Genomic DNA, 19311 nt, shown 5'->3' with positions numbered 1-19311 from the left:
CCTACAGTTGATCCACCTTCTTGGGCAGCAGCTGAAGAGTAAGCAGGACACCTTGTGAGCATCCACAAAGACACTGAATGTTTCTATCTGAATCCTACTTGTCCAGATTTCTGCAGGGCAGGGGGATCAGTTGGAGATTTAACGAAACATAGTCCAATAATGTAATTGCAAATGGTCTTGCATTTCCCACCATGTTCCTCCAGTGATCCTCCTTCAACTTGGAGAACTTCAAAATAGTATTTCTCTTCTTTAAGGTCTAATTAGTGATATTCACAGTCCTTGGGGCTTCTGGTCCCAGAAACCAGTTTCCTTTTGGACTTTGCTGGGCATGTTATATACATGCTGTCTCACTGACACTGCGGCACGAGTTGTCTGAAAATGTGTCCCAGTACCATAGAGGAATTCATCGATAGACATAAACCCTGCAAAAAACTTTACAACTCTGCATCAACCTGTGGGCCTGGCCCAAAAGGAGGGGCTTGATCAGCTTGAAAGGAATTCAAGCATCTTCAAGCTTGCTCAAGCATCTTCATGTGATTGACGTTATGTCTGTCTAGGAGGATAAATTCACTTATGGGTATCCTACGCCTCAAAGCAAAACGGATGTTTTGCTCCTGCAACAAAGCATCTGTTTTACTATGGAGCTGACAATGAGTAACATACCCTGGCCTCTGCCAACACATCCTTCAAGTTCCTGCCCCTCCTTTCCCTCAGGGAAGCCATAACTGCTCACCTACCTTGCTCCATGTGTACAGCAACAGTCACCGCGTTATAACTTTGTGCCTTCTAATAGTCTCGTTGTTTTAATTGCATAATGATGTGTGGTTTTAAATTAGTCATAACTTCGGTACCCATTTTAATGAGATCTTCAGCTGTCTTCCCAGCGGGGAAGGCTTTGTTTTCCCAAGAGCCTCATCCCAGAAGAAATGAATTTCTACTAATGAGGCATGAAAAGGCAAGGTGGTAAGGGGAGTGTTGGGGAGTGTTTACACAGAGAAGGGAAATAGCTGCGAGTTTTGGGCGCTGCAGAGCATTTTGATAATACCAGAGCCTGTGACGTGTTGGGCGTTCGCATGTATAAATAGTCGCATCAGTGCGTACCATCATTGCAATCATACTTGCTTTGAGAACAGCTAAATGTAATAGCCTTGTCTCTCCTGGTGTGGAGGAGCACAGCCCAAAAATACCCTCACATGTCTTCACGCATGTGAAACGATGAGACCAGCATTTAACAGCTGTGACGCCGGTTGGCCTGCTCCCCAAGAATTTATGACTACATTGCATTCGTTATGTCTGTGAAGACTGGTTGTGGTATGACTATTGGGAGTTCAATCGACAGGAAGGCAAATCACTCATTCCAGATGAGATAAAACCCCTTGCCTGCCCCTCTCCGGGCTGAAGGTGGGGGTTGCTGTGAAGATGGTGGGGAAGGCAGCCAGGTGGCTGGCTTAAACAGTCCCTCCGCCTCCCAGACCACGAAACTGGGTTTGGGCAGTAAGATCCAAGGATCAGAGAGGATTTATAGCCAAAATATCCCTTTGGGGATTTTATGAAGAACTCTTTGAAACACATAAATACTTGTGCAGAAACAAAGCCTTCCTAGTCTGCTTGTCTGCGAGGAAGCTTTTTGACTGCTATTTCACTTGTCATTACAGGTAGATTTGGAAGGAAGATCTGTTTGACGACCTGGCCAGGAAAAGGTTGTCTACGCTAGGTGTGTAGTCCAAGGCTAAATGTTAAAGTAGGGATGCAAGATTTTCCCCTAGGTGAGGTCTTTTCAGTGAGCTTTACACAGCTGAATCACAGGGATTTAATGCAAACCCTGTTAAGTAGGTGTTAATAGTTCAGGTCAGTTTGCAAAGAAAGCACTTTGACTTTCTCAGGAAAACTACCCTTCAGTACGTGCACGAAGCCTTGTAACTAATGCACAATAACTGTGAAGAGAATTTGGAGTACTGTGGGCTATCTTTAAGAAAACATGAAGACAGTCTTCAGGCTTCAGTCAACAAACAGATTTTACCTTCCTTTTTGCCATTACATATTTGCATTTAAATACAAGATTTGAAAAATGATATGCTGTACTATAGCATACGGGTATAAGCAATGATTTTCTTTCAAAAATTATTCTTCCGTATTCTCCAGGCTCTTCGGAGCCAGAGATCTCTTTGTCCAAGGCAAGTTTTGCACGTTAAGTATCTTTCATTAAGAGTAACGAGTCTGCTTGGAAAAAATACAGCTTTGGTATGTACAGCCTGGACTGAAAAGCAGTTGTCCCCACAGCATTGTTGTGTTTCTGCAAAATGGTAGAGCTGGAGCAGATCTCTTGGTGATTGTCAGGTCCCAGTAGCCATGTGATAGATGTTTATTACAGATTTGCCTGTAGGACCACAAAGTAGGATTTCAAATACATCCATACATAATGTGTAGGTTTCAACTGGTTTAGCTAAAGGTGTGATCATATAAATTGACACTTGTTCGAGGACTGGATTGTCCTTTTTTTGTCCTGAAGTAAATATATTTAAGTGAACCTGGAATAAGCCTTACTTAAACAACACAAACCAGTTTCATCTCAGTCCACTGTTTTCCCATAGGTTTTTAATACAGTCTGAACTGACCATGTTTAAAATGAATATAAATCTGTGCATTCTGCTCATTTAGGCAGCACCTGCTCCATGAGTGGGAAGTCTTTCTCCTGCTAAAGGCAGAAAAAGTCCTTTAGATTACTTAGTGGTCTGCTTTAATTCATTGTTGGAAAAATATCATGTGGGTTTGGGCACTGTGAAAGGAAGCTACGGGACGTATTTGTCCTGCAGGCATGCAGTTTTCTACCTTTGCTCCTCTTGCTGCTTGACCTTGAGCCAATGTTTGTTCCAGGCTGGCCAGCAACTCCTTTGACTTGGCTGTGATGGCAGAGCAGTCAAACCCAAGTGCTGCTTTTCTTCTCTTCCTCCCATTTTTGTGTGTTTGTCATGTTTCCTGCTGTTCTCTCACAACTTCTGAAAGGAGTTTTCCATACCAGAAATCTGCCTCCCATGCTGAGAGCTGGCCAAGGGCTGATGCCAATCTTATGAAGTCATGGTGCAACAGCGGCGTCCATAATTGGGGTGAAAGTAACCAAAAATCACATCTTAACATTTAATGGACAGAAAAGAAATGAGAAGCAGAAAATCCAAGGATATGGATAAGTCACTGATGTTCAGCCTGATTTTCATGTTGGTCAGTCTCATGAAAAGTTCCTCCTGCCAAAGGCTGTTTGCTCCCCAGAATTGTCTGCTTTAGTAATGAGTAACACCATTTAGAAGCTATGTACTTCCAAAATACTGTTTTCTTGTCACTGGCACAGGCTAGGTCAGAAAGAAAACAAAGCCCGTTGAACAAACAAGCTGCCCAGTTGAAATCACTGTTAATACATAATTAACCAATACTGGTTAATTTAACTGTTCATAGACCCAGCTCATAAACTAGTGCAATATATGGATGCAGCTACACAGGTGCAACACCAGTAAGGTTTTGCATTAATGATGGGCTATCTGATGCATTCTTCAGGGGAAGAGAGCCCAAAGAGTGAATTGCTGTTGTGTGAGAGACTGGATGGCTGATCCAGCTGGACTGTTGTACTCATCCCTCATGGGCTTGGTCAACTTAAAAGGCCCAAGAAACACAAGTTTGACTGGAGTTGATCAAAATGCTTGGTGACCATGCTGTATTGACTGTACTATTTTCTATCTTCCCCACTGTTTTGAGCTGCAGTTAGATCAATCCTAAGCATTCTCTGTATCTCAGGACGTTATTATTTGACTATTCATTTTATTTTTGACTGTACCTGTTCTTGGTCTTTCCCAGCCATCTCCCCAGACACACATCATGAGACTAGGACTACTAATTCTGTGGTTACGGCCAAGACTATTGCTTTTTCTTCACTTTCCTTGCTGGGGACAAGACCAAGCACTAGCACTTCCTGGATGGGACCAGGTGGTACGTCACAAAAATAGCTGGTTTGGTAGAATAAGGAAATCTGCAACAGGAAGAAAGCCAAGCTAAAACATGTAGTGCTGTGTAACAGCAATTCAAGCAGCAGAGAAAAATCATATAACAAATTAAAAGCATTTGAAATCGGCAAAAAAGGAGAAATTGCTGGCACATGAGATTCAGAATGTTCCGGGGGTGAGTCAGGAAGGAAAGGGTCAGGTGATGTTTGCGTTTGAGAGACTGAAAGAGAAATGGTGCAATAAGCCTGCATGGCATTTGCTGATTTTTGCTCTGCTTACTCAGCAGGAAAGATGCAGCTGCCATCAGCCCTTCTTTCTACATGATTAGTAAAAATTAGTTATTACAGAGAGATACCTTGAGGAAGATAATATTTTTAGGGCAACTTAATTTGTTTTAATGCAATGAAATATTTAATTTCTGTAAGAAACATGAAATTTTGGAAGAAAGAAAAACATGCATTCTCTGAACATAAACCCTGCTTCAGAAGCAGCATTTAAGATTTTTCTTGGGATTTTAATTGGTGTTCTGAAATGCTGATACTTCAGTGTCTATGGACAAATCCCTTCTTTGTAATCCAGGCTGTAAAAGCAACAGCTGTCAAATGTGTTGTTTGTAACTGGCATCATATAAAAATATATAGGGATGGCTTATCTGTCCATGATTTTATATTGCTGGTTCTTGTTGGTGTATCTAACAAGATATGCTGTGCGCACGCAAACCATACGTATGTACGTCTTCAATCATCGCTTTTGTAACTGAACAGAACTTTGACTTGGGAAGTACTTGGATGCTATGTCAGCAAGTGGTTTTACCCTGGAAATCACTTGCTGCTTTCTTTGTTTTCAAAGATAGTTTTACTGCCAGTGGTGTGCCCTGTTTAAGTATCAGCAAGAAGTCAAGTGCCTATCCAGTATTTTCCATGTTGAGTACAGCTATAGTTGAAAGATGGTTGAACTCACCAGATTGCCAATGTTGCTGCTTCTCCCGAAATCAGTTTATCCTACCTCAGGGGACCTTGGAAGTTCTCTGGAGCAAGCACACTTACTGGGACTTTACCTTGGAGGTCACCAATGTTTCCCTTCAAAGACTGCCTCATCTCTTTGTTGGCCTTCTGAAAATGCCCTAGCAACAAAACCTGCAATTATTTACACTACAAAATAATTTAGTGTAGTTGAAGCTACTTATTATGCACCATAATGTTTGGAAAGAGTAGCAAAGGCAGACTCGTGGCAGACCAGCTTGACAGGTTGCCTGGAGAACACACGAGCCAGGGCTGGAGGAGGACTTTGAGTGGTCCCCAGGTTGTTTGCAGAAGCTGTGGCGAGCATCAGCCCTGAGTAATAACTAATTACCATGACGAAGACTGGCACATACTGTTCTTTCAGTGTCATTGCCTGCAGTTACCCTTCTCTAACCATTGCCTAAGAGCTCTGTCTGCCAGCATTAGCCTTACTGGTATTGTCTAAGGGGAGAAAAAGAAAGTAATAGTTGCTCTGGGATCAGCAACCCACCGAAACTGCAGAATATACATGAAGTCCTTTGGTTGAGCATACGTCTGCAATTTGAGACTGGGGGGAAAAAAAAAAGGGAGAGTGAAGAAACCTCTGATGCTGTCTCCTACTGTGAACGGATTTCTTAGTACTTCTTCCTTGACTACCTTTAGGCTTTTAGAGGTTTCAGAGAGGCTTGGCATGTGAGTCATGCTGCTGTCCAGCAGTATGGTATTCAGTTGATGCAATTCAAAGTGTGGTATAATACCACTGTCATTGGAAATCTGTGACCCACACCTGACACCGTAATCCATGTCATGTATATATTTTGGAGGGGAGAGGGGAAATTTGTATGTTTGATTAACTGTTTGATTCTCGCGTTCCTCTGAAATTAATGAAAATTTCATTGATAATTTTTTTAAATGGACTGAATTCATTGTCTTTATAAAACAGGTCACAATAGCCAGGAAGATTGCAGCACAAGAAAACAGCTGTTTGGGGAAAAACTATAATATAGTGTTTAAAGAGGAGCTGCCTTATACCTGGTGACCATAAACAGGCATTTAGCAACCAAATGGAGTGAAATCCTGTAGGAAAAGAGCAGTTAACTAAGCATCTTGGCAGCAGCAGCTGGAAGTCAGAATTTCAAGTGCAGCCCGAAAGGCATGATTTTTGGCAGTGCGTTTCTACGTAGCGTTGTGGTTGGAGGAAAGGTGTGTGAATTCTGTCGGTGGTTTGGAAAGCTCTTGTTCTTTTAAAAGCAATTTAGACAGTGTCCTCATTTCCTGCTCAGCAGCAAAGTGACTCTGCTGCTACTGTAATACAGCACTGATGAAACAGGTACCTTGAGCCAGAAAGCAAGATGGATTCGCTCAAGGCATACTTTATTTTGTTGACTTCACTAAGCAGTCTGCAGACATCTCAGTGCTGTGCAGGGTTTAGATGAAAATGCTTATGTATTTCATGTTTTTCTCACTTCTAACGAGCAGACTCTTATGGACATTTGCTGAGGGAAGGCAAGGCGAGTAACCAGCAGGGCTGATGAAAGAAGGAAGGATGCTCTGTGACCTGTACAGTCTAGTTTCAGTCCTCACTGTCCTATTCATGGAGAGAAGGGAACTCATGACTCCTTTGATGAGCACAGTCGAGTTGACTCCAGGTATTAAACTGGGCCAGGTGAAGTAGAAGGCATGCACTTAAGCTGAGGCTGAATTACTCTGGATTGAGTGGAAGTCCCTGCTTGGGGAACAGCATTTGAATAAGATTTTTCCCGCCAGTAAGAGCAGTAGTTCTGTGATGGCCATGTACCCAATTCCTGCAAATGCCAGGCTATGTTATGATGTGGTCAGTTTGTCACCACAGAATGGTACATTTTGTATGTAGAAATGTATGCTACCTATATCTAGTTTTCACATTATTTTCTTCAAAACTGGCCAATAAGCACTCAAAATTTTGCCTGTTTCTTATACTCTGTTCCAGTACGAGTCACCATCTAGGTTGCTGCTGGACTAGATGGACCTTTCCATTGATATATACAGTATGGCTGGTCTTACGATTTCAGGCAGTTTTGTTCCATAAACAAGTTAACATTGCTTTCTGCCACTTGTAATCCTTTCGTTTGAAACCTATATTAATATTTCATCCATGCTTCTGACTAGCTGTGAGCTAGTACTAAGTGGGGATTTAGCTCCTCCATTTCCTACTCCCTTGCAACAGCAGGGGCACAGGCATCTCTCAGGTCCTCTGCTCTGTGCAGGAGTTGCAGGAGATGCTCTTTCCCCAGCAGTGATGCTCCCTGCCAGTGACTGACCTCTCAGAATTAGTCCAGAACCTGAGGCTTCTGAAAACACAATCAGTGCTCCCCAAAAGAAATTTGCATTATCCTATCCCAAATCTAAGTATTACTTAGGTTTTAGCATGGGATTATTGAGTTTATTATAGTCTTCTTTTGAACTCTTCAGAGCTAGCATCTTTTATTACAGCTCTATTCTTCATATCCTTCCCCTCCCACCATCACCCCCTGCACGTGTATTTTCCTTAGAAATCCATACGGATGACTTGCCTTTCAGGAACATAGTGCAATAAGGTGCATGCAGGCATGTTCTGTGATAGTGAACTCCATGTATGGATGCAGCTGAACTTTCTACAGGCTGTAGATTAAAATTCTTATGACATTTTTTGAGTGTTAAGGTAAGCAAAATGTAAAATGCAGGAAAGATCTTTAAGTATTTAGAGATTTAATTGTGACCTCTCTCTCTCTCGGTCACGTTGAAGCCTTGAATGAAAGTTTCATTTGATACTGATGATGGGAACAACCTTGAAAGTGCAGCTGAGGACTTTGCTTGTGACTGGATAGGACTTTCAGTCATCACCAAGGCCTAAAAATAAATCACTCTTCACCATTAAAGCTTGAAGGTGGTCGTTAGTTACATGTTTAGAAATAAGCAAAGGCGGGTGGATGGATAATTCTTGAGCTGAAGATCAGCGTTTATTGCTTGAGGGGAAACACTGTCCACGTGGAATCTGTGAGCACTCCCAGAGCAGACGAGAACATTGCATAGGCCACTGCCCAGCAATGAGTGAAATCATAAAATTTTAGTGCCACTAAACACAGCTACTAGTGAGGTGGCTGGGAGGGCTCACATTTGTTTGTGCTGTTCTTGTAGCAAGTTGTCATGGTTTTTGTCTGTGGTACTGCTTATGTTTTAATCTTTCAGTTTGGGGCTGTAGGGGAGAAGTTACTTCCTCCTTTAAAAGCAGTCCATTTCCATGATAAAAGGGTATTCCCAAGTAATATTAAATAATATGCTTTAATTTAGATTTTAAAATATAAAATCAACTCTAAATTATGAACTAAAATGTAATACTTAACAGTGTTTATCTACTACCCCTAAGAGCAGCACTACAGTATATCTATTATCCCTAAGAAAAGCATTGCAGTACTTGGTTTGTTGTTCCTCCCCCCGATTTTTTTTTAGGCTACAGAAAGTATGGCAAGCCACCCTACCTAATGTTTTTGCTTTGAGGGGGTTGTTGTTGGCAGTTGCGGAGCCGTTCCCCGGTGGTTTCGTTGGTTATGCAATTAAGAGCTGTCAAAAATACGCACTGCAAGGAGCAGGTGTTATATTGAGTATATGAAACTAAGTAATAATAATTTAAGAAGTCTTCAGTCTGATAATAGATCAGAAGCAGAACGAAAACTTAATCAAAGCAATGGGGTTTTTTCCCAGTCATAGCAGACAGTATTTTATCAAAACTACAGATCAACCACTGCCTTTTTGATTCTTTTCCCCAGCACTGGTTCATTTCTCTGTCAGTGGAAATTTTTAATGAGTAAAAAGCTCAGCAACCTTCTGTTCATCTTCTGAAGGCTGCTCCTCTCTGTCACCGGTATTTTGGGTAGGGTTTTTCTAAAGATAAAAGGCGTCTTCTTAAGCAGACAGTTGAACCGTTCTGCTTCAGTGACTTTTACATGTGTTAAAGAAGTCCTAAAATACATGTCTTGCTACCAGACAGAATACTGCATTCAGTGTGTTTGCAAGTGGCTGCAGCATGACTGGGGCGATCTTGGACTTGCTGAGGTGTCTGTGGAAAAGGTAGCTTTGGTGGGCTTGTATTTTCTTTTTTTTTTTTCAAATTACTTATTTTAAATACATCATTTTAGGAAGGTTTTTGGTGCTGAAATATTCATTTTGGTCATTAAATATTTAAGATTGCGATGGCTGTTTGGAGTTTAAACTGTTCTTTCTAACTTGCACCAGCACATAACTCGGTCATTAGAAAGCAGAAGACAAAACGAAATGTGTTATTTCAGCCCTGTCATTCACGAACAGTGTCAGGAGTGAGATATTTTGGGCTTGCATAATTTCTTACTTAAAGCAGTTAAGAGACAGGAGAGAGAGAGAGAGGCTGCAGAATCTGATAGAATAAAGATATAGAACTGAAAAAATATTTGAATTGCCATTTAAAAAACAAAACCACATTCAACCAGAGCAGAAAGGGAAGAAAAGCCCCAAAACTATACAAGTTTATAACTGTACCCAATGAGGAGAGTAGCAGGCAGAAACAGCCCTTCCTCTTTTAACAGCCTGCACCCTGCACAGTTTTCTGTGGTGTGGGGTTGTGCTTGCCTGAGAGGTAAAAGCCATTTATCTCCACCAAAAGGAAAGCTCCTAGCATACTTCTGTATTAGCAGCAGTTATAGCTGATGAGCCGAATTCTTGCCCCTCCTTGCTGAGCTGCTTGGCACTGCTGAGCCTGTGCAGCAAGGAGTGCTGGAGTGCTCTTCTGTGCCTTCAGCCCAGAGCATATATACAAGTTAAACATAAATACATTGAGCAAAAATACCAAAAAGTTATTGGGAGTGTGTTTTCAATAGTCCTCTGTGCTTTTATCAGCACAATCCTAGCTACAGAAGTGAAATGATGGCCTTATCTTTATGGAGGCGGGAACTGTACTGGTGCTACCGTTTAGGATATCCGAAATCCTGTGCGTGGACATCTCTATTTGGAGAGAGAGTATCCTATTTTGAGATAACTGATCCTATAGAAATTTGACAAAGATGTGTTTGTTCCAGAATAATTTCCTGGTCAAAGAAATGTATGTGTGCTCGTCTTTGTGCTCTGTTTTATTAAAATACGTGGAGTTTTGAAAGTTAGGCATGTAGTAAGGGGCATTGGGCAGGGATGGGGTGTCCAGGACTCCTTAGCTGGGCTTGACCTAAATATATAGTTGTATAATAACAAGAGCAGCTCCAAGCTCTGTATCGCTAAACCATAGCAAACCACCTCCAAAAACAGTTGTATGTCTTCCCTAGTCACGTGTGAACATTTTGCAGCCAGCGGACAACAGCTGCCGAGGATTGCCTAAGAAAGCTGCGAATCCACCTTTTCCGATGCAAGGCGCCTGCCTGGGGAGATGCATGGGAGGATTTTCTCCAGCTTCTCCTGCTTAAATGGCATCCATCCTGACCGTGTAGGGAGCTGTGCTCCTGGGGTGAAGGAAGGATCCTGCTGGGCTCCTCTTGGTTTGGAAAGAGGAGGCTGATATTTAAAAGCTGAGGAAGCAAAAGGATGTTTTTGTAGCTGGGGGTCAGCATAGGTGTTAGCTGGCAGTGGCTGGATGGCATGTGGGAGAGGTAAAGGGGAAATTGCAAATTCTTTTCCCATGGCGGTTGCTTTTAGGCAGGCGGTGTATATGTAAGCTAGCAAGTGAATAAAGCTGCCCTGCTCTTTCCGTGTGGGTACCTGTCCTGAGCAAACAGGCCGGTTTACGGGACTGCAGAGGTAGTTAAAAATTTATCGGGCTTTCCAGTGAAAGAGTAGATTTAAAACATAAGTTAATGACGGGATTTTTTAATTTGGTCTAATTATATACTTCCCTATATGGAGGTTTTAAAACCACAGATGCCATGAAATTTAGCTTGAGCCTGCAGGATCTAAACAGTTTGTCTCCCCGCTTATCTCTGTTTCAGAGAAATGGTTGAGAGGGGCTTTTGATTCTGCTGACTCAGATGCTTTAGCATCTCTGGACCACAGCTGCAGTCACACAGACCTGTGCTTGCGTGCCTGCGAGCGAGGCACGGGCAGCACTGTCTGGGCTGTGTTTGTGCACCAGGGATGCTGGCTGCGCAGAGCTGTTGGGAGCTGGGTGCAAGGATGAGCCCCAGCGTGGCTCTCGGAGCAATGAAGAAAAGCACTGACTTCCAGAGATGGACAGGCATCACTGGACTGTCATGTACAACAAATATCCCCAGAAGGGGACTAACCCAGTGCTTCTAAAATGAGATTTTTTTGTTGCTGTTGGTTTTTTGTTTGGTTGGTTTTGGTTGGTTTTGGTTTTTTTTTTTTAATGAATGAGTTCTTAGATATAGTTAATGCAAACATTTTCTGGTATATATGGCACTGAGCCTGGCTCTTTCCAGTGTCTACTAATGTCTAGCAAAAGTTATGATGACCTTCAAATAACTACTAAATGCTAATCTGATGTCTGTGTTGTGGTTTTTTTTTTTAGGTTGATTTTCATTTTAATACATACCAGTGAAGATGACACCAAAACATGAAAAACAAGTAAGTCACGTCTAAGCTTTAATAAAAAAGGATTCTAGTTTGCTGGTTGTGGATTGAATTTCATTAAGGTTCACATGAGCAAGAAAGATTGGTTGTATTCTTCATGCTTTTAACTGCCAAGCTACAGAATATTCTGGAGTGATGCAGTGCCAGTTCCTTCTGTTAAAATTTGATGGAAAAATCAAATATTCATTGGATCAGAGAGAAGGAGAGTAAGTGACTCTGTGCATAAGGAGCTCAGACACTGAGACAGGAGAGAAGGACTTGGATTTCAGTCTTCTCTCCATCAATCTTCAGGTATTTTGTAGGACATAATGGTTGGAGCTTGGTCTGAACTCTTGATTACCAGATGCATGGACCAGAAGAATCACACTTGCACATTCTCTTTTGCTCAGTCCCAATGAACGTTAAAAGTTTCAACAATTTTTTTTGTCTCGGCTGTTAGTCTCTTATCAGCCTTACTACTCAGCATGTGTGGAGTGAAGATGCCAACACTCCCAGTGTGAAAAGCCCCATGTCCTTTGTGGTTGATCCTTTTACTAATAGGCAACCTGATGGGAAACTCTATTTTTCTCAGAAGCTTTGTGGAAAATGACTCTTTAGGGGTTATTGAGTAATCAGATGTGTAACAGTGGCACCATGGAGCATGAGGTTATCACCTGATACAGTCCTGAGCACAGAGATTTGAATTAAAATGCAGCTGGAATGATTAAGGCAAATAATCATCTAATGCAAGATTATTTTTATTCCTCCTCCTTGTGGTATATTTTTTCCTTGTATTAAAAATAGATGTTTCCATGTCAGATTCCCTATTTCCTAACAGGAAAATGTTAAAAAGACTTCTCAGAAACACAGTTTTTGTGGTCAAATTCTATACAGTAGAGCTTCTGGCTTATCCTTGTGTCCAAGCAATCCATTGCATTGTGCAGAAGTATTTCCAGCAGGAGAAAGGAGGTGGGGAAAGGAGGGAAAAAAAAAAAAAATACTACTTGTGTTTGCTTCAGCTGCTTTTATGGTGTATTCTTCCTTTTGAGGCAAATCCAAATGGGAACATTTCAGTTTTCAGTGCTTGTGTCTACATAACCTCAGTGCTGCCCTTTTCCTCTGCTGTCAGCACTCATGTTATTTGCATAGGACTGTAACCATGAGGTGTCAACCAGGCTCAGGGGTCACTTTGGCCATTTTGTCATTTCTGTGTGACCCTAACTGCTTGGACTGCTCCAGGCCTTGAGGACAGGGTAGCAAAATGCCACCGATGCCATGCCTAAACTGGCTGCTTTAGCCAGGAATTAAAAGGCACATCCAGCCAGAGAAGCTGCTCTGCTGATTCCTCCTTGTTAAGTAGTTACGACTACTTTTGGGGCAGATTTGGAGTTCTTTCATGAGGGTGTGTCCTGGTTTAACCCCAGTCGGCAAGCCAGCACCACACAGCTGCTCGCTCATCCTCCCCTGCCGCTGGTGGGATGGGGGAGAGAATTGGAAGGGTGAAAGTAAGAAAACTCATGGGCTGAGATAACAGTTTAATAATTGAAATAAAATAATAAATTGTAATGAAAAGGAAAACAACAAAAGAGAGGAAGAGGAATAAAAACCACAAGTGATGTGGCCACTCGCCACCTACAGACTGATGCCCAGCCAGTCCCCAAGCAGTGATCGCTGCCCCCCAGCCAACTCCTCCCAGCTTATATATACCGAGCATGACGTCATATGGTATGGAATAGCCCTTTGGCCAGTTTGGGTCAGCTGTCCTGGCTATGCTGCCTCCCAGCTTCTTAAGCACCTCCTTGCTGGCTGAGTATGGGAAGCTGGAAAGTCCTTGACTTAGTATAAACACTGCTTAGCAACAACTAAAACATCACACTATTCTCATGCTAAATCCAAAACACAGCGCTATAGCAGCTACTAGGAAGAAAATTAACTCTATCCCAGCTGAAACCAGGACAGGATGTTTGGGCCAGCATGGCTGCTGGGATCCGTATCAAAGCTATGGCACTAGCAGTTTGGATAAGAAATGTTCTGCTTAGGAATTTAGCAGTTTCCAGGGAGAAGGAATAAATGGAGATGCCACTTTTTCCAGTAGCTTTCTGTTGGGTCAGTATTGTTTCCAGAGCAATAGGCTTCCATGACCAAGCCTGGACACTTTGAACTGTCAGCAGTAAGTTCTGGTTTTGAGAGAATTGTTGCAGTTAAGCGTTACAGGGCACATATTCTTGAACGCATGATAGACATGCATGTATGGTGCCCCTCAATTAAAAACAAAACACCAAAATGGAAATGGTATAATAGCTAGATCTGCAATTCTGGAAAAACCAAGCAGAACTGGGCGGGGGAGGAAGACACCTTGGAAAGGATTGCAGCTGACGAAAATAAAAAGTCCCTGAAACTTTGGCTTTCTTCAGGCTCTGCTTCCCAGGGGGTATGGCTGGACTGCAGTACGGTCTTGTGACAAAAGATGAAGTTAGTCTTCATGTGGGCCTCTTCAGGAGGAAGAGGTCAGCCTCACCTCCCCTAGGTGAACAGTGTGTTACTTGAAGATAGGCATGCCTATTGAGAGTGTCCTAATCTTTATAGCAAGAAGGGGAGGGAAGGGAGTATATACAGAGGGGAAAGGCAATTATTACCCAAAACTGCTGTAATCTGATGACTGTGCGTGACCATTGAACACAGGATGGACTGAGCATACAACAGCAATCTCCCAGAGGAATATTCTGGCACCTAACTCTGAACCCTAACATAGCCTATATGTGAATATTGGCCTTTACAAGCCTACTTTTATAGGGGCGGGGAGGCATAAGCACCTTTTCTGACAGTGTATCTGCATCTGTACTGGGCTGTTAGGGCCACTTTGATTAAATCAATATTGTTGTCCCAGCGGGGTCGTCTTGTATCCTGGAGAAGGCTTAAAGGTCAAAAGAGAAGGGGTAGTCTACATGTGCAATGCCACTGTTTCAGCGCAGCAGAAACTGTAACAGGAATTGGGATTAACGCTTCCTGGATTCAAGATGCTTATAGGGGAAGTAACCAGAGATCTTGAGAAAGGCTGTACATTTTTGTTTTTGTTTTCTAGTTGCTTAATGTTTATCTTGCTTCATTCTGAACTCATTATTGGTATTCTGTGGTAAATAAGGCGGGGGGGAGGGGGGGGAAGAGAAACACCCAGTCTTCTGCTGAAATCCTGGTGTTTCAAATCGGAGCTGACAGTGACTGTGTGCGAGGGCTGCGGTTTGCTGAGGTGCTCTGCTGTACCGCAGATCATTTTTAGTCTTGGCCCAGTGATGTACTGCCTGGACACCTGCCTGCCACAGCGTGTACAGCAGGTCTCTTTTCTTCTATAGGCAGAGTCTGAAAGGTGCTTGAATTCCTCAGCGTTGAAACTCCGTGACTATTTAATTGGAAATTAAAAGTGTACAGTTCTTTGTGTAAATCCTGTGGTCTGGAATGATTTGCAAGGTAACCTGTAGCCAACCCACTGCATATCCAATAGTAACTTTTAATCATAATACTTTGGTATAATAGAGGTTGAAAGAAGCATTTTACTTTGAAGATTATTTTGATTCTGTACAAAGGAGAGGGTTATAGAAGGTTACTTGGAAATAAAGTAATCTGAGGAACCTGGACAAAAGAAAGGTCAATGAGAAGCCAGTACAGTGGTAGATGAGAGGAAGGGGACGGAGGTTAGGGTATCAGCAGGCTGCCTGCAGCTGGGACTGCCGGGCTGCAGCAGTTGAAGGGAAGAGGAGAGCAGTGTCCCGTTTGAAGCTTCCTGGCATTTTTCCTCTTCTTCCACTTGCAGGACAGATGCATTTAGTGCTCAGGAAAGAAAAAAAAGTACATTTAGGAGAAGTGGTTGCAGTTCTGGGGAAGAGTGGGACACAGGGAAATAGGAGGCTGGGGAAGACAAATACTTGGGAGAACGTAAGACTACGGATATGAAAAGATGTTACAGTGGGTCTGAAAGTATGCTATGTCTATATATGTATGCTAAATATGATAGGCAGTGAGGCCGGTGGAAAAAAACAACCAAAAAATTTTTTTCTCTCCTTCATTCAGCACATTGCTCAGGATCTGCTCAGGAGGGGGAGTAACTTCCTCATGTCTCCCACTACCGTTTTTGTAAAAGTAAAGGCATGACCCTCAGCTGGTAGGAGTGATTACAGCTCTGTTCATTTGTTCCTCTTGTGCCACGTTGGCATGGGGTTAAAAAGCTGCAGAGGAGAATCGGGCCTGCGGTGCTCTTCAGCAGGGAGAGAAGCGGCAGAGGTGGCGGGAGCCTTTCGAATGGGCTTTCTTTGGCAAGGTGCTCGTGACACGCACCAGAAGGGTATCCAGCAATAATGCAGAAAACACCTCTGTGACTCGGAGCTGGGCTAAGTGGGATAAAACTGTGGGCTGTATCCAGCCGTCAGGCCGCAGGCTCCCCATACCTGAAGCGGTACGGCCTGGAAATCAGAGTAGTAAATGATTTAATCCAGACCATGAACACCTCCCTGCCATGTACAGAGTGCAATGACTATTCAGGCACAAATATATCTTTTCCTTTCAAGGTTGTCGTTGTTCTCCTGTCGGTCCGTTGAAGGTTGCTGCTGGCAGCATGTTGAAGTGTGTGTGGTGGGGGGAGAAGACTTGGCTGAAGAGTAAAGGTTTTATTTCTGACATCTGTGGTTTGGGCATGGAGACACACATTTTGAGAGCTTTCTGGTTCAAGATTTCTTGGTTTATGCAAAGACGTACTAAAAAAGCATGTTATTTACCAGAGATGCTGTCCGTCCTCCCACGGTTGATTTCTGTGCCTGGAGATCTTGCGCAGTACCTTCCTCTCAGGGGGAATGTATCTACAGCTTAAAATGATATGCTTTTCTTTAGCTGAGTCATTGTTTAAGTGGTTGGCTTAGCTCTTTGGGTGAATAGCTTATTTAAGCAACTGAAGTAGGGCAGCCTATTCGTTTGCTCAGGAAATAGCGGGTAGTTCAGCACAATGTCAACCTTTGTATTTTAAAGAAACCTTTTCTATCTTATTGTGAACATACAGATTTAGCAGGCTTTTTTGGGGGTTTTTTTGGTGTTTTTGTTGTGGTTTTTTTTTTTTTTGGAAAAACAGAGTACAAGTTTTCACATGGTTGTTAGCTGAGGATACTCAGAAGTGTTTAATTCTTCAGCCTCTTCAAATTCCTATTAGTGATGCCCAGTTACATTACAGTAATGCCCACAGGCCTCACACTTCTTCGGCATCCCTCTAAATTATTATATAAATGTAGAAATTACAAGGAAATAGACTAGATGTACTAGATGTGACAACTTCTACAACAAATACTCTACTGTTGTCCCCTGAAAATGAGGAATTATGCTCTGCAGTGCAGCTGTGTTGCTTCCTTGGGCAGGTTGATGGGCAGACTGGGACAGAAGTGTCCAGGTCCTGCATCCTCAGCTGTACTCTGTGGCTTAAGTTCCTGGTGTAATAGGAAGGATACGCAGGAGAACGGGGGGATTCATCTCCTTCCACATGGTATCCGGGACACTGAGCTTGAGACCTTGATTCCCTGTGTCAAATCTGTGTCCAGGGCAATTAATAGTGGTACATCCTTTTTCACTGGGCTGAAGCAAGTCATTTGGGGCATAGAAAAAAGGCGGTTCTTCAGCTCCTCGTGGAGATACCAAGCACGCTTACCTCAGATCCTTGAAATCGATGGGTATAAATACTTGATTTAAAAAAATATAGATAAAATGGCAAAAAGAAATTTAGGAGCAAATAAAATGTTATATGTAAGTATTGGGTACCTGGAGCAGGTTCATAACACATTCTCTGTGAATATTGGTTACAAGGGTGGGAAAAGCCTAAAATACCTGCCTAATTCTCTCTTACATGTGTGACTTTGAATGTTAGGTTTTTAGTTTGTAGCTACTGAGATCACCAAATCTCCCATGCAAGAAACATGTATGACTCTTCACAGTATTACTTAATCTGAAATATTCCTTTTCAGCTAGCAATTTGGCAAGGAATTTCCCAGACATGTGGTGTAGCTCAGATGATTCATTGCTTTTTGCTTCTCCTTTTATAGGGTTGCAAAATTCAATAAAACAGCAGTTCAGCTTTTAATCTGAGCACAGTAGTTTTTGGAACAGCAGAGAAATCAAGAGAGTCTTTCAGACTGCCTTTGTCTTCCGAAATTAATTGCTTGATTTTTTTTTTTTATTATGCACTTGCAGGAATTTGTAACTGTCTTGGTGCGAGACCCCAGGACACAGAAAGAAGACTCATGGCATTCTTACATAGACTATGAGATATTTATTCACGTAAGTATAAAAATATCAGCACAGATTCTTTGGGCTCTTATTGCTGTTTCTGTCCAAGCCAGAGTTCTCTTTGGGGTATTAGCGGAATTTCTTTACGCCACTTCTGGGAGGCTGGGGGATATTATTCTCCTTTTAACGACTGAGATGCAGTGGAATAGGTAAGGTGCGTTGGCCAAAGGCCGTGTAGTAGGTCTGGCAGAGCTGGGAGTTGAAGCTGGTATTGTGTTCACGTGTGCACTCCACAATGTCTTGCAACAGAGACTATTCTTAGCTTTACTTATCAACTAGAAGACTGTCATAGTCAGTGATGTCTTACCATTATAGAAGAATTTTGATGTTCAGGTATTCATGGGAAAACAACTTTCTTTTCGAGTAATTATCTGGTTATTTGTACTTTAAATTCTCCTCATTCTTTTTGCCAAGTTATTTGGTTGCTGCAATGTGGTTGTTTTCAGAGTACCGTGACATTCATATTATGCTAGTTTAGTGGCGCTTGGATATGTCAAGTAACTACATTTGGGTTTATGATTGTAGTCTACCATATGTTAATGGGAGTGCACTTAGAATTATGGTTCTCATGTGTCTTAAATCTGTCCTATACATCATTTTGTTTTGTTGATTATTATTCTGTGGTGGATGACGTACAGAAGGAGTTATCCTAATCTCCCAAAGCTACATCCAGGGGGTTTAATTGCAACATGAAAAAAAATCTTTGTGAAGTGTATCTGCTATCAGGTGAAGAATTAGAGAGCACCGAGTTACGTGGTTAATGCTTGGCACAAGACCGAAAACATTTCCTTCCTGCGTGGGAGAGTTAAGCATGCAGCGTAATGAGAGCAAGCAGTCAAATGATGGCTTATTAAATGTCTCTCGTGACAAGTACTTCTCTCTTGTGTGGCAATAAGAGCTATAAAACATTTACATTTTGCAATGTGGTTTAAGTACTGGTTCCAAAGCAATTATATTTTTGACTTCTGGTAAATAGAAATTCTGTAGATTTGCAGGGCGGGTGCTGTATTACTGTTTCACAGGCATCAGTGCTTTTGAATAGAAGCATATTACTGGCTTTCTCAGCGATTACTGAGTTGGGGTGGTGTCATTTAGACCCAGTGTTAGATGATTCAGCACCAGGCATCTTTGAAGCTGATAAGCATCAGCTCAGCTTCCTACCAGCATAATGCCAGGGCTTTCAGAGACCAAGTCTCTAGATCAGTCCTGCCATCCAGGCTTCTCAATGGATTCAAAATCTTGGGTCTGCCAGGCTCTTAGACCAGCTGGGTTCCCCTTCTGCCCAGCTCCTAGAGCATCTGGCTTCTTAAACTGTGAGTTATCCCAGATACTCATCTATTCCAGAAAGCTGGCGTCTTTGGGCCCGCTACGATCTACATCATGTGGCTGTCTAGGAGTTGTGGCTCCTGGCAGGTGATTGATGGTGGATTGGACTGCAGGCAGATTTATAGTGGAGTCCTGTC

At 42.5% G+C, this 19311-nt stretch overlaps 1 protein-coding gene across 4 annotated transcripts in view; it reads left to right on the top strand.

Moving 5' to 3' along the window:
• The window catches only part of SNX10 (sorting nexin 10), a 37018-nt gene that overhangs the window by 4404 nt on the left and 13303 nt on the right, over positions 1-19311 (top strand). For 3 of the 4 annotated variants that reach the window (XM_087772692.1, XM_087772682.1, XM_087772697.1), the window contains exons 2-3: positions 11493-11548; positions 17753-17839. In XM_087772692.1, the coding sequence (XP_087628818.1) occupies positions 11525-11548; positions 17753-17839 (111 nt within the window). In that variant the 5' untranslated portion in view covers positions 11493-11524. The remainder of the gene's footprint in view (positions 1-11492; positions 11549-17752; positions 17840-19311) is intronic. The other variant, XM_087772708.1, reaches the window with a different exon arrangement.

Source organism: Nipponia nippon, unplaced genomic scaffold, assembly GCF_047370975.1.
Source record: "Nipponia nippon isolate SJK-2023a ecotype South Korea unplaced genomic scaffold, ASM4737097v1 scaffold_1, whole genome shotgun sequence".
Classification (NCBI taxonomy): domain Eukaryota; kingdom Metazoa; phylum Chordata; class Aves; order Pelecaniformes; family Threskiornithidae; genus Nipponia; species Nipponia nippon.
Note: the sequence above shows the minus strand (reverse complement) of the source record. Positions and strands in the feature narration are given on the sequence as shown.